The sequence below is a fragment of the Trachinotus anak genome, unplaced genomic scaffold (assembly GCF_046630095.1).
Source record: "Trachinotus anak isolate AG129_WGS33_773 ecotype Australia unplaced genomic scaffold, CSIRO_AGI_Tana_v1 ptg000011l, whole genome shotgun sequence".
Taxonomy (NCBI): domain Eukaryota; kingdom Metazoa; phylum Chordata; class Actinopteri; order Carangiformes; family Carangidae; genus Trachinotus; species Trachinotus anak.
This window is the reverse complement of record NW_027273862.1, coordinates 29,720,735-29,736,355: the sequence shown is the minus strand read 5'-3', so window position 1 is coordinate 29,736,355 and position 15,621 is coordinate 29,720,735. Positions and strand designations below refer to the sequence as shown.

Below are 15,621 nucleotides of genomic sequence, written 5' to 3'. Positions count from 1 at the left end.
TTAAACACCTTCAGCGTCTAATCCCTCTTATTGAAGGGATGTGATGCAGCAGGATTAAGCCCTGCTTAGACACACTTTGTTACGGTTCAGGTTTGGACCCCTGAGAGCACTTGAAGAGCTGTGTATGGGAAACACACACACACACACAGAGCTCAGTGGTAGTGTCAGGGGGCACTGCTCTCTCAGACCAGAAAGCAAGCGCTGCAGATTTAGGTGAGTGCTTTTCTGTGTGTAATTGAGCTGACAGCAGGAGCTGGACTACAGCAGGACCTGGGTCTCTAAGCCAAGTATTTTTATGCAGTTTATGATACATAATGATCAGAGAAGCTAAATGGAACCTCCTCAGTGGGACTGACAGCAGATTGAGGCTAGTTAGGATTTTCATTCATTAACTTACCTGACAATGAGTAAAAATCTACATTTAATGGTTTAATAATAATGTCACTGAGTTTTTATGGATTTAAATTGATGTCCAGCATTTCCTGGGATGATTATATTCTCATCATCCTCTGTTAATATCCCTGAACAGCAGCTAAAGGCTTGTTCTGAGGGTGAGAACTGCTCCGTGAGCTTCTCAGTGAGTGTCAGAAATCTGTTTATCATATTACACCGTGCAGCTGATCTTTATGCACTGACCATCCAAAGGCATCATCTGGCCTCAGGGCTGGTAACTACTGCAGTAACTGGATGCTTCGGCTGATCTGATGGGAGTCAGTGTCGTTTCTAATGTGCTTGAACAGCGCGGCTGTTTGAGGTGGTGCAGTAATAAATTGTGGCTACTTTAACATAAACTGCACCAATTCAATAATCACTTTAACTGATCTTTATTTAGGACATGCTGTGGATGTGTGTGGGCCTTTTTAAGTCAAACACATTTTTATTTGAGAGTTCTGACCTTTTCTCACACACACTCACAGTTTGGGAAGAAATTAATGGAACTAAAAAGTGCAAGGCAATCCAGGGCCGGACGAAACACCTGTGGGGCTGAAGGCAAAAACAAGCTGTCGGGCCCCTGGTGCACTGTGACTATTTAACATGAGAAGATTATTTTTTTCACGTAGAGAACTAATAAACAACCAGCGCTGCCTGCCACTGACGTATGTAAGTATCTCTGTTAGTATTTGGTCATTTAAAAATGTAATATTGAAGAATTTTCACCAAGTAAGTCATTACATTTTGATTTACGGTCCTGCTACAAGACAGATTCTCAGGATGAAGTAATGTCCAGTTGAAATGATTGATTAAATAACCAAATAACACAGTGAACTAAAGGCTTGGACCCCTGAACATCTGGGGTCAGACTCTGATCCAGCTGTGCCAAATCAAAATGAAAACATTTCGAGACTACAAATGGTCACCATGAGAAAAATAAAAACAGGGCAATTAAAAGTGTTCAGCAGGTGTGAAGGTTTAGCACAGGGGTTCTCAAATTTGATATTCAAAGGTCCAAATCTGATTTCTAGATAAGGTCAAAGGTCGGGAACAACTAGTGATAAGCAAATCCCTTTTTATTCAATTTGCTTAAAACTTACAACCAAAAAGAAATGGCACTGTTTGCCTACAGTTGTTTGCTTGTGAACCTAAGCAGCTCTAACTTTTGACAGTAAAGTGTAATGTGCACTGTAGTTTTGGAAGAAATTTTAAGTCTACCTTTCTTTCTCTGCACATTTAGACAATCCCATGGCGGTGTGACATAACAACCTCCTTCTCCGCTGCTTCTCTCACAATGACACTGACAGAGGACGCTGGTGTCTCACTCTCTCGTGCCCCTGCAGGAATGCACATGAATGCCTTCTAGCCCTTAGCTGACTTAGCTAATGTTGGCATGAGGTCATATGTGTGCCGGCTTTCAACATTGCCGCGGTTACATCTTAATCTCGGGCCAGGATCGCCATAAAAATCTAAATAATATGTTATATTTTACAAAATGAACATTTTGTTGATAAGAATAAAATATTTTTTTGAACGTAGTAAATTTACACTTCATTATATCGTACCAGTGCATTCCTAATATAACATCTGGGCCTGGTCCAGAGTCCGGACTTTGAGAAATCGATGGTTTTAGCATGTTAGCTAATTACCACTGAACACAGACTACAGCAAAGGCTGCTGGGAATGTTATGAGTTGTGCAGGTATTTGGTCATAAGTGCTGATGATGGCGCTACATGGAAGTCGAAGGACGACTGAAGTTAAAACATGAAACATGAAAGTTTAAACGTCACAGTTTGAATGTCTGCACAGAGCTTCATCTCGTTCACCCAATGGCTGTTGACATGCTTCAGGTTGGTTGCAAGTGGTGGAGACAGCTTCCCATGTAGAGCCATGATAAAACAAATGTCATTATAGTGGTTATAGAAAAAAAAAATCACATAACCTTAGCAAAACAAAACAATACAGACACATCCATTACATTTCCAGTGACAGGTGATGTAGCTGTGCGACCGGTCACACTGCAGGTAATGATGTTGTTTCGGAATGAGGCCGAGCTGTGTAATGTCCCATTTGGCAAATATGTGTTGCATCAATTCCTCCATCTCATTCTCACACCTCTCCCTCGTGATGTGAGGTGAAATACGAGTAAGGGAAGCGACAAGGGGGAAAAAATAAAGACCTGGAAGGAATTCAGCAACACACAAACACAGTTACACACACACACACACACACACACTCACACACACACACTCACACTCATACACACACACTCACACACACACACTCACACTCATACACACGCACACACACACACACACACATCCTTGCAGTATAAACACCTGAAAGAACAAAGACACAAATACAGTATAACATGCATATTTTCTCAAAATATACAAATGCTTTATGTTTACATTCAATTATGCATATGCACACACACACACACACACACACACACACATACACATATACACACCCACCATGCATGCACCATCTGTATTGATCTGTGACCATAGAAACCAGCTGGCCGCAGTCAGACAGCAGTTGCTATGGAGTGTGACCATGTTGTGGATATACTATTCTCTCTCCCTTTGTCTCTCTCTCTCTCTCTATCTATTCCTCTTTTTTCATACACATTAACTAAATGTTTTCTTTCTTCTTCCTCCTTCTGTTCTCAAAAAAAAAACACAGAGTTGTTTTTTTTGTTTTATCTCTATTGGTTGATCATCTACATCCTCCCTCCTCCATTCTGACAACTGTGGACGTAGAATCGGGGAGGAAAAAAAATAAAAAAATGTTCCTGCAAAGATGACAAGATCTAAGCCGGATCAGAGGAGATGGAGTTTCTGTGAAAGTGTGACAGCTGGTGTGAGAGAGTATGTGAAGGAAGGACGGAGAGGGAGGGAACAGAGGGGGGAGGAGATGGTGGGGGATAGGACAAAATAGATGAGACAGGCTAAGACAGGAGGACTCTTCACTCTGGAGGTCATGTCTGTGTCTACAATGCACTTTTTAAAATACAAATTCAAATCACTTTTGACAATCTGTCTTTAGTCCATGAAAATACATAGTTTCATCCTGTTGCACAGGCCTTTAAACAGGAAGTGTAGATGAATAGGAGACAGATAAAGGAGGACTGGTGCCAGAGGAGGACTCAGAAAGTGTTTTGATCTCATTCACCTTAATTAAATGAGCATATGATAAAATATGTCATAGTAGTTGAGGTCTTCTATCTTCTATACAATCATGGTCATCAAGGTTACAAACAAATTATGGGTTGGCAGGTTAAATGGTCAAGTGTCTTATTTCTCTGTGTATTAGCCACTGGATCCTTGTTTAAAGACTCTTTTCAGTTTATATAAATGTTAAATAGAGTTAAAATGCAGTTTTAACTCACATTTTTCTAAAATCGTATTTGCTGTTCATTTTAGGTATAAATAAAAAAATGTCACCTGAATTTCTAGAGGGTCGACATTGAAAAAGCGGCACCACAGAGCTGCCAGTCATTGCAGAAAGTTCATGTCTGGGACAGGACATCATTCAAATACATGCGCGTCATTGATTTTCAAGGTCATATTCAAGAATTTAAAGCTGCACTAGTAAATATTTTATACTCACATTGAGAGCAGCAACTCTCTTAAATTCAGGGCCTGTCCTGTCTTGTGATTTTGTGTCCTTCCTGAGCTGAAAGTCTCTCTCCTGCATCTTCTGCTCTCTGCCTGGACATCTTCACCTTTCTGCACTCCTTCCAGGCTGAACAAGTATTCTGGTTATTCCCTTGAACTGACACGAAACATATCAAATGTGCAGTAGCAAGGAAAAATACCCTTAAAAAAACCACTAAGGTTCTCTTAATAATATTTACCATTAGCTACAATGACAGACTCCAGTGACAACCCAGAATCCTGCATCAAACTTCTCAAACTCACTGCAGATCTTGCAGAGAATCGGGTTCGTATAAATTAATGTAGTTGCTACTTCTGCCTCTTAATGCACAATTAGTTTCCACACACATCTTTGCATGTATATAATAATGTGTGCAATATCATAACTGACCTCAGAACGGATGGAAGTTGAGTCAAGGGAGGCTTGATAAGCACACTTATATGTAGCTAGCTGTAGCTAGTAACATTTTTAATAATTCTCCCTAAAAACTGTTCACCTTGCTCAAACGTCCTCACCTGTCATTTGATTGGATCCTGAAGATGCAGCAGAGACGGTGCAACACCATTTTAAAATGCTGTTTGTCACAGGGTTGGGGTTATAGCTGAGGTCGAGTCAATGCTGATCTCGTTCTGCTGTGATTTGGGCAGATTCGCGAGCGGACCGTGCAGACAGACGGAAGCTCTTCAGACACTACACTGTGGGCTCCTACGACAGCTTCGATGCCTCCAGGTAAGACCTCACACACACACACACGCATGCTTGTCTTCATATCATGTAAAATCTTCTGTAATGTGTACCACATATGAATGATTGAAGATGTTTCTGTTTCTGGAGGATGTTTGTAGTCTGAACATTTACAGTCTCTTGAGTGCAGTGAAATCTACATACAAACACAAACTCTATCATACAAATCTACTATTTCTCTTTATATTAAGCTGTTGAGTTCACAATCAGGATTTGACAGTAACCTTTCCTGTGTTCTTCAGAAAAAACAAAAGGAAAAGCCCTAATAGTAAAAGAGGATTTAAGGTTCAACCCTTCAGCAAAGTGAAAAGTTCTGTCTAATGCTGCTTGACGTTGAATCCCAAGGTCTCTGTCGTCTTCCGCTCTCAAGTTATTCTGCTCCTCCCCTCTCTTCTATTCTGTGTTGTCACATCCACTTCAATACAGGCTGTATTGCAAACAAAGATAGATGTGTACTCCAGTGTGTGTGTGTGTGTGTGTGTGTGTGTGTGTGTGTATGAGAGAGAGAGAGAGAGAGAGAGAGAGAGAGAGAGGGAGAGAGAGATACACACTTGGAGTATATTCTCCATCATGAACTAATCCTGTTTAGCAGAATCAATCACGCAGGTGAGCTGAATGTCGTTGCAGGAGCATGAATATGAATGAGCTCCAGGTTGTGTTTGATCACAACAGGTCACCTGCATCATCAGGCGTGCAGCGGTTTTCCACAGCAGAACATGTGCAGTGATTTTAACCCATTAATGGAAACGGCCAACAGAGATGTTGCAGAGAGCGACATGTTCGCCGCCTTGCACAAACTTTTGCATTACTGAATGATGAATAGTCCATCACTGCATATGGACATTGTGCTGCTGTACAAATACCACTTACAGGCACACTAGCCATGTTTGTTCTGTGTTAAAAAAAATTAAATTATGCCATAATTCTCATTTACCGATTAATTTAGACGAGTTAATGATAATATTAGATTCAATTAACCAATATTTCTTATCAATCTTGATCAATCTGCAGCGAACCAGATTGCTTTTATTTGGATATCACCAAAAAACTGATGGTTAGAAAAAAAAAACAGTTCCTGTATTCACTTCTTCTCTTATTATAGTTGTGAAAGTTATGGGACCTGACAGTTACTGTGCTTCAGCAAATTTTACTCAAGTATTTCCATTTTTTGATTCTTCATCTCATCGGTTAATATCCAGTTTTTATAGACAAAGTATGTTGTAATTTTGTAGAACATGATATATTGTTATAGATATAATTATCTAACAGTATATAAAGTAATTAAAATTAACTCCTCATCAACCAGCTGCAAAAATACTAATGTTAATGCATTAATATAAAATTATCCATTAAAGTTCCCATATCGTCTAAAGGTGGATGTCCATGTGTTTGTGATTATAAAGCAGGTCTAGGTTCTATATTAATACTGTGAAAGTATCAAAGCCTCGGTCCACAGAGAAATGCACACAGCCTGTATTCAGAAACTGAGCCTTAAAACCAGCCGTCAGGACTTCTGGAACTTTGTGATGTCACAACAATGTAGTCTCCACCCTCAGCCACGCCCCAAGATGTAGATGTAAAACTACACAGAGATAGTTTTTGGTTCTTAAGACCTCAAACACATCTTCTTATGGAGATCAACACTTCAAATAAAACACAGAAGAAGAGTAAAATATGGACCTTTAATGTAATAATATAATAATGTAAGACTTTGCAAGAGGTACTGCATAAAATGTAAGTTTACCTTTGATACTAAATTTCTTATGCACAACTTTTCATACGGAGTTTTTACTTTGTGGTCGTGCTGCTTTGATTTAGCTAAATGATCTGAAAAATTTCTTCCACCTCAGACTTTTGTTCATGGAAATAAATGAACCAAAGAGCCATCCAAAGAGCCACTTCAAGATATTTATCTGTGTCATCATCCTTTTTTTTATGATTCTAACCTCACATGTTGACGGCCTTTCATCAGCTAATGGAAGCCTCTAATAGACCTCCACAAGTCGTAATGTGTCTGAAGTCCGACCAAGTCCGAAACAACATGGTGATTAAATTGAAGAGAGCTATTCTGGCAGGTCCTGTAAGAGATTCAAAAATAGCAAACATGCTCAGCTATCTGATCCACCCGAACAGGATGGGAAAGACAATCAATGCTAAACAAAAATAACAAAGCAGCAGGCCCCTGTAATAATATAGAAAATGTGGAAATGTGTGTGGTGATGAGGCTGTGAAGGACAGTCTGACATTTGCCTCATTACTCTGCTAGATCTCCTCTGGCAGCGCACACTGAACATGCTGGAAGGCGTTTTTTTCCAGGAAGCGTCCAATATGGGTCAAGGTGAACCACGTCTCACCACAGTGCAGTGACGGGGGCCGGTTGGCCAAACATGAACTCTGGCAAAGACTGAAGACCCATGTGACATTAAAGATCCAGGGGAAATCTCAGCTGGAAATGAAACTTTAACCTGGATATAGAGTGAGTCGTGACGATTTCAAGTTAGCTCTCCCTAATGGATCAAACTGTGTGATATATCTCTCCTCCTCAGATATTCAAATATCGCTGTGTTCATTTTTGTTTTCAAAGATGACTCGCATCAAGTCCTTCCTTTGCTCTTTAAAGATTCATAATTGTTTTTTAACTGGCAGAGGGTGCTGTTAAATTTTGCCTGAGGCAGTAACTTTCCAGGTCTGTGTGTTTATGGGCAGGAGGAAGGTGCCAAAGAGCAGTTTGATCACCACTCACAAATTAAAGGGAGAGATAAAACTGAGCTGTAGGTAGCAGCAAAACATCACGCGCTGCCTCGGCAGTGCAATAAAAGAAATCCTGATATGTTTACCCAGAGCCAAGTGCTCAGAGTGAGTTTGATTAGATGATGAAGTGTAGTGACCGATGGCACGATCTGAGAGAGTCCCACAGATACATGCATCTCCTGACGAGCAGCATGCACAGAGACAGTTGCAGGTTTTGCACAGAGACAGTTGCAGGAGCGCTGCACCCAGATGTGGATTTTCGTATGTGATGCATCAGCCCTCTGCTGTCTGAGATAAACTGCTGATGATGCTGGTGCCTGAGGAGTCATTATAGAGTCACATGGCACAAATGAGTGCATGCGGAGGAAAATGAGCTGGTGACTGAGAATAACACTGCTACCTTCAAAGCGTGCCACTGAAAGGATAGACGTCTACAGCCACAGTGACGGATGGTTTAGCTCGCATCATTCTCCCCAGCAGCCATCACTTACGCAGATTAAGAACTTGACGACTGTGCCCTTGAGCCAGACCTCCAAACTCCATTAAAAAGTTACACATGGACAACAGGAGAGAAATGTCTAACAAAAAAACCCACCATTGCATTGCATACAGAATCTGTCCTCTCCTCTTTAAAGACTGCAGGGTGGAGCCCAGACTGAGGCGGCGTGCTCCCTGGGGAAAGCCTGCACATCGTCAGTGCGTTGAGCAGCATGTCCCACATCCTGCATGCTCCGCTCTGTTTTGATAAAGCAGCCTCAGTGTGTGCCCCCCCCCATCCCGCTCGCCACTTGTTGAACAAGATGACACTTTTTGATAAAGTGTCAGGCCCTTTCCTGCACCGCTCTGCCGCGCTGACCTATTGAAACTGCCACCGTGTCAGATTTGGGGCGATCAAGGTGTGATTACCACTGACCGCCCACGGTGGGCCAGAAGGTGTGTGTGTGTGTGTGTGTGTGTGTGTGTGTGTGTGTGTGTGTGTGTGTGTGTGTAAGGGAATGCTGGGAGATAACCTTCAGTGTGTCAGCAGTGCGGGCCTCCTTGCTCTCCAGACAGATTGCGTTGCTAAGGGAACCGTTGCTAGGATGGCAGTTGCACCTCTCTCTCTCCTTCTTTACTCTCCCCCTCTCTCTGTCTTTCTCTCTCTCATCCCACGTGTCTATTCAGTGCAAACCTTGCACCTAATATAAGCTGAACGATGCCCCCCCCCAGGGCTGGAGGAGCAAACTTGGCCTTTCAGTTGCACCTCTCCCCCAACGGGGTTTCATGGCTGCTTCACAGCCCAGATGACAGCCAGTCAGTCTCACCACACCACACCGGGCCCGGCCATGATCACCGCAGGAAGTGAGAGATGGAACGTACCATTTCATGCTTGCATATTCCAGAAGACGAAGACCAATGGGGGAGAAAAAAAAAACAAGGTCTGCGAGAAGACGTCAGATTAGTGATCCTGCTCCTGCAGCAGAGGAGTCAGAGCACGGCTGTAGGTGACAGGTCGCGCTTACTGTTAGTTAAAAGGAGGAATGGGAGACATATTCTCATGTGTTTAGGAGCATTTCAAGCTGCAGCTGCAGGCGGTTTGCACATAAATATTTACCATTAGCATGAAGGAAATCTGCAGATTTTCAACCTCCTCACACACCTGAATCATTTTATGAAGTTTTTAATCATCTGCAGTCATTTGGTCTTTAAGCAAATAGTGGAATTGGTTACAAATAGGCAAAGCTGGACAACTGCCCCAAGGCCCCAAATACCCCGGAGACTCCGAAACGTTTGCCCCTGGTCATGCAAACCTCTATTTAGCCCATTGTTTTTTTTAAATGCTACATTAACAGGATGTTCCTGCAGACCACATGAGAATATGATTCTTCTTCCACCCTGCATCATTATAGTGTTTAGTGTGTGAAGTTTAGAGTGGAAGCTGATGTTAAAAGGGAAAGTTTTAAATAACTTTTTTCACAATAGGAGAGAGTAGATTGATTTGAATGAAGTCGTTCATCAGACTGATGGGAAACAATGAGGACGACAGAAATGTCAGCGGGATTATCGATAATCAATCAATCAGGAGCTGAGGCAGACGTCGGGACATATGCCACCCTGCCGTCACCCTGTCCCGCGGCTGCTGACCCACCTGCCCCCCCCTCTGTCTGTCAGACGCCGCACACCCCCTCCCTCCCCGCCGCTCCTCTGTGCGGCAGTGGTCGCACCGAGACCTCTGCCGCTCCCTCCCTCTCATGCGCTCTCCCTCCTCCCCCTCCAGCCCCCCCAACCCGGCGAGCTTCAGCCGAACTCCCCGCCTCACCATGAGCCATTAGCCGCTAGCACCACCACCAGCCCGATGTCGCTTCTCCTCCACGGCGCAGCTCTCCCACACCGCGGGCCGGAGCCCCCGCAGCAGCGGCGGGGGTAACCGCGCTGCCGACCCCGCGTCTCTGCGCAGGGGAGGCGGCTGACAGGCTGCAGCTGCGGCGGCAGAGGAGGAGCAGCGAGGGGAGGGAGGCGCGTCTCTTTCGCCGTAGTCTCCTTTTTTTTCTCGGGGTCGTCTCTTTTCTGGAGATGCTGTCGCCGGGCTCCCGGGGCCGCTGTCATACCGCTTGATAGAGATAGAGGCCGGCGAGAGGAGGAGGAGGAGGGGGGAGGCAGCGGCGGCGGTGGTGGGGTGGGGTCGGGGTTGCCCTGCCCTGCCCCGGCCGGACTAGCTCTCCTCCAGCATGAACCTCCACTCGGGCAGGGCGTCCGTGGCCATGCTGCGGATGATGGGCTGTGCTAACGGGCGCTCTGCGCGGCATCTGCTCCACAGTGACTGCGTGGTGGACGAGAAGACGGTGGTGCTCCAGAAGAAGGAGAATGAGGGATTTGGCTTCGTCCTGCGAGGGGCGAAAGGTAGGACCCCCCACTCACTTTTTAGTGCTTTGAGTTTGAGTCTTTGTGTCATTTTATCCGTTTTAAACGCGAGCTGGGCAAACACCAGCAAGACTGACATGTTGCATTGAATTTACCTGCAAAATGTAACATTGTGCATTTGCATGTGCAGTTTTTTTGTGCCAGAGAATTTATGGAGAGAAGCTGTAGCCCACCCCCCTTACACAAAAGACCCCCCCACCACCACCACCAAAAAATGCAAATAAGTTCTGCAATTAAAAATTGATGGTAACTTTATTGTGACCTCCCCGAAAGCCCCAAGCACACAATGCAACACACACAGCGGAGTGCCAGATAAGTTGTGATGACATGCTGTTGATGCAGATGATGATAACCCCACCAAACCTGTCCCACCTTTCCCTCCCTCCCCTCAGGGCATAAACATCTGTAATATGACATCACAAGTTAAATCTCTTATTTTGGAAGCAGATCTGTTCTCAGTTTAATGTTTGACGTGCACCTGCCTCGCAGCGCCCACTGTCATCTGCCTCTTCCCACCACATCATGAGTTGTTGTGATACCAGCAGCCTATCCAGGCAGTGTGATATTTCACCAGGCCACGAGATTGGCTCTAAAAATAGCCAGTTTGAGCTGCTGCGTCGGTTTCTATGACGATTCTCTGCCATGTCATAATCCACGTTGCATTCCACAACTGTGCGGTGCAGCTCGATTGGTCTACGCCATGGTTACTGTCGAGAGGTAAATTTAGTATATTCATGTTCCCTTTTTTTTTTTTTAAGACATTCAGAGAGAGAGAGAGAGAGAGAGAGAGGCAGAGATGGAGAGAGGGAATGACATGGAGAGAGAGGAAAGAGGGATTTGGCTTGAAAAACAAGAGGAATGTTCTAGTCATTCTGACACACTCTGCTATCACCCCAGGGGAACTGACCCAGCTGAGCTTATCCTGCACGGGGGTGAACACACACACACACAGACACACACACACACACACACAGACACACACACACACACACACACACAAACATGCACTGATGCTCGAGCTGTCACATAAGCTCACATCCTCTTTTGCTCTCTGCGTTTCTGCTCGTTTTTTTCTGTCTCTCTCTCTTTCCTTTCTCCTTCTCTGTCTCTGCCTCACACACACACATACACACACACACACACACACACACAGACACACACACACACACACACAGACACCTAAAGAAACACAGTCATCACAATCACGTAAATACCCTCATGAAACCCTCGTACGCACTGGCGGACTCTCTTCCAGTGGAAAGATGAGTTATAGGAAGTGTCACTTGTCATCACCGGTTTCTCCCAGCCGCAATATTTTTTAACCTCCCCCGAGAGCAAGGGTGGGAGGGTGGGCTGCAGCCATGCGTGGGGGGAGAAGGGAGCGATAGTACAGTACAGGCTGAGGTGGTGAGGTGCTGCTGAAAAGTTCAGAAATGAAAGGGAACCACTGCACAGCAAAGACCAATAAAAAATCATGCCTGCGTGCACGTAGTCCTCTCCTTTATGCATGGTTTCTATTGTGCATCACTGCATGAACAACTTTCTTTTTGTCATCGTTCCCTTGATTTAAATCAACCTTTATTTAATCTTTTCAAACAATAAGGCTCGGTATCGGATGTCAGCACTTTTCAAACATTATCTGAAAAGTGTCAAGAAAGTCAGCACCAAACTTCAAGTTCTCTTGTTTATTATTCAGTCAGATGTTTCATCACTGAAGTGATTCTACTGTATTTTATTTGGTCAAAGTTGTGTTCCGACAGAGTTAAACACAAAAAAGGGATTTTAGTCACACGGTCCCTAAAATTGTCTGAATAGCCAGCCCTGCTTTGATGCACAAAATCAAAAAAGAAGCTTAAATGTAAAAAAAAAAAAAAAAAAAGGACAGACTGACACCACGGTCTTGGTTTGATCACATAATATTGATTTTATTGTTTAAGGTGATTACGCAGGCTAATGTCGAATATCGTGATATTTTGGCGACTGTTTCAATGTATTAGATTGTGGATATCACCCAAGCCTTCTCTGTGAAACAAGCTCCTGATATCGACGTCTTTGTGCTAAGCTAGGCTAACCCCTGTCTCTGCTTGTGACACACAGGGAAGAAAGTGAATCGTCCTTTACACACAGGTGTCACTAATGCCATTAACTTCACTGCATTGAGGTGTAAACATTAATAATGTGATTAATTCACGTGTTTGACGTCATAATATTCTCTGAGTTGTCCTGGCAAATCTCACACTCTCTTCTCTGACATACGATCCTGGTCTCTTTTTGTTTCCTCCGAACCCACTGCAGCGGATACGCCCATCGAGGAGTTCACTCCCACACCTGCCTTCCCCGCCCTGCAGTACCTGGAGTCGGTGGATGAGGGAGGCGTGGCATGGCAGGCGGGACTCAGAACGGGGGACTTCCTCATCGAGGTAAGAAAAAAACATTTTCCTGTTTCCCTGCGTGGTACGTGATGAGAGCTCAGCATTCTGCTTCTGGATTTTAATGAAAAATGCGTTTTTGCTAAATTAACACTAGTAAAAATGTGTTTGTGGTTTCAGTTGTTGTTGGAGTTTTACTTTTTTGCTCTGGTTGCTCGTATTGCTGGTGATGTAGGATGTGGAGCTGATTTGAAGCCGTTCTGGACACTGGTGTCAGCTGTAACTTGCCACCTTGGCCTGAATCCAGATGAGTGCATCAGTAACCAGATGTGTGTTGTCCGTGCTGCGTTCAGGGAACCATCTCAAGGTTTCTTGAGGTTGTTGAAGAGATAATACTCTAGTGCATTTGAACAAGACCACCCCCCCTTGGCAATAAAATACCTTTATTTATAAAACTGCTGCGTTGTTTCACCCACGGTTAATGTTGTTACAGATGTGAAGGGATCCTCTGTCAGATATTATAAATGTAATATAGTAGTTTACTGGTACTAATTTGGTCTCCCATTAAACCAGGTTACAGTCAAAGCTTTAGTCCCAGTAAAAAGAAAATGATGCAGAAGGATGGTGGTTGATGGCAACAGGAGCTTTAATGAAGAAATCAGTGTCAACAGCCACGACAGGCCGCTGTATCTGTTAGAAAGTAACAGTCGTCACTTTGTGTGTGTGAGACACAGATCTGCTTTGGTCTAAATTCAATTTGTGCTCAGGATTAAAGAGATACAGTTATTTTGTAATTCAACTAAATTGGTTTCAATTTTATTTGTTCAGTGTATTAGACTTGATCTCAGCACCGGGCCTGTCCACGTATGACCCGGTGAACAGCCTGGTGCCTGCGGATCAGCGGCAGCATCACTCTGCTCTCCACATGAGGGTATTGATTATTGTTATGTTGTAAATTCATTGGATTTAAAAACAACTTGCATAAAAGCTTTGATTTTCCAGAGAGGGTGATTTGTCTGGGGCTGCATGATGTTGGCGGGGAGTCATATTTTGCGTGTTCATTAGCAGAGGCTGTATGGTTTTGCCTCAGAGTAGCTTGTTAACCAATCTCTCAGATGCCAGTCTTTTAGTGTTTGTGCTCAATGATGTATAGAGAGGTGAAGATACAACAGAGTTACACTACTGTTAGACCTCCTGGCTGTGAACTGTCACTCCAGAAGCTGCTGACTAGTGGTGGTGTACCTCTGTAACACATGAGGAACCTAACTTAAAGGTCCACACAGTCTAAAGGTAGATGTCCATGTGTTTGTGATTATAAAGCAGGTCTAGGTTCTATATTAATACTGTGAAAGTATCAAAGCCTCAGTCCACAGAGAAATGCACACAGCCTGTATTCAGACACTGAGCCTTAAAACCAGCCGTCAGGACTTCTGGAACTTTGTGATGTCACAACAAAGCAGTCACAGCTCGCAGCCCTACCCACCTGGACCCACCATCCAACCTTGCAGGATTTGGTTTCTTTTGGTGTTTACCTGAAATCTGCTATATTTTAGTTTGATCACTCAGAAAACAGTCAGCCAATCAGAAGAGAGGCTCAGGTCCTCTCTTCTGATTGGCTGACTGACCTGTTGTTACTAGAGCTCCAGAGAGAAGCCTGAGAGAGGAGATGTAAAACTACACTGAGATGGTTTTTGGTTCTTAAAACCACAAATATATCTTCTGATGGAGATCAACACTTCAGATAAACACTGGAGTGTAACAAGTGTAAAATATGGGACCTTTAAGGAGAAATCCAATCAGTGTAATAGAAGTGGAAACTATTATAATCAAACAGGGCACATTTGTAAAGATTTTTTTCTTTTTACAGCTTTTGCTTTTAATTTTAGGTTCCAAATGGTTTTTATTTTCTCTCATTTAGTTTTTTTTTGTTCGACGTGTAGAGATTTTGTTCAGTCACATTCAAAGAAATTTAATCCTGTCTGATTGTTTAACTGCACTTTGCATAACTTCTGCGTAGCCTAAACACAAAATTACACTGAGTTGTGTAAGCAGCTGCAGTGTGTGATCTCTCGAGGGTGTTATCTTCCAAATTCCACCATTGTACAGATTTGTGTTTATCAAAATGACTTGAAATAATCTTTAATGCCGGTGCCTCTCAGTGAAGTGCTTCAGACTCATTATGCTTTGCTCAAGTGCTGGAGGAAACGTCTTGTGCTGAATACTGTTGTATGAATCTCAGTCACTGATGTAGCCTCCCATATTACAAATCATCACAGCTGCTGGGAGGAAAACAGTCGGAGGAAAAGCACATTGTCTATTTTGAGCTTGCACTTTTTTTTTCTCTCCCCCTGTTCTTATGTGACTCCATAACGACTGTGTGTCTGTAAGCAGCACCGCGCTGGGGATTGGTTTATTTTGTGTTTCTGCTAAATGGAGCATCAAATGAGGAGAGCAGACTGTATCCGTGTCTGCATCTCTTCCTCAACATCATTTCATCTCGCCCGTTTTCTTACCTCTCATCTGTTTCATCTGAAATTCCTGCCCGACCCCTTCAGTCACCTCCCTCTGCTTCTGTCCTCCGTCAAAACCCATCGAAGGGGTTTGAAAATGTTTGACACGTTCACAGCTGCGCGGCCTCTAGCTAGTTAGCCATCCATAGCTCATATACTTTAATGAGCGTGAGCAGAATGTCACTGATTCCAACCACTCTACTTTTTGTTTTGACCTTGTACTGCAGTTTTAAGTGTTTTGAGAAGTACC

At 43.7% G+C, this 15,621-nt stretch overlaps 1 protein-coding gene across 5 annotated transcripts in view; it reads left to right on the top strand.

Moving 5' to 3' along the window:
• LOC139628273 (SH3 and multiple ankyrin repeat domains protein 2-like) overlaps positions 1-15,621 on the top strand; it is a 187,738-nt gene that overhangs the window by 133,883 nt on the left and 38,234 nt on the right. For all 5 annotated transcript variants that reach the window (XM_071489787.1, XM_071489789.1, XM_071489786.1 and 2 more), the window contains 3 exons: positions 4,744-4,825; positions 10,389-10,471; positions 12,788-12,912. In XM_071489787.1, the coding sequence (XP_071345888.1) occupies positions 4,744-4,825; positions 10,389-10,471; positions 12,788-12,912 (290 nt within the window). The remainder of the gene's footprint in view (positions 1-4,743; positions 4,826-10,388; positions 10,472-12,787; positions 12,913-15,621) is intronic.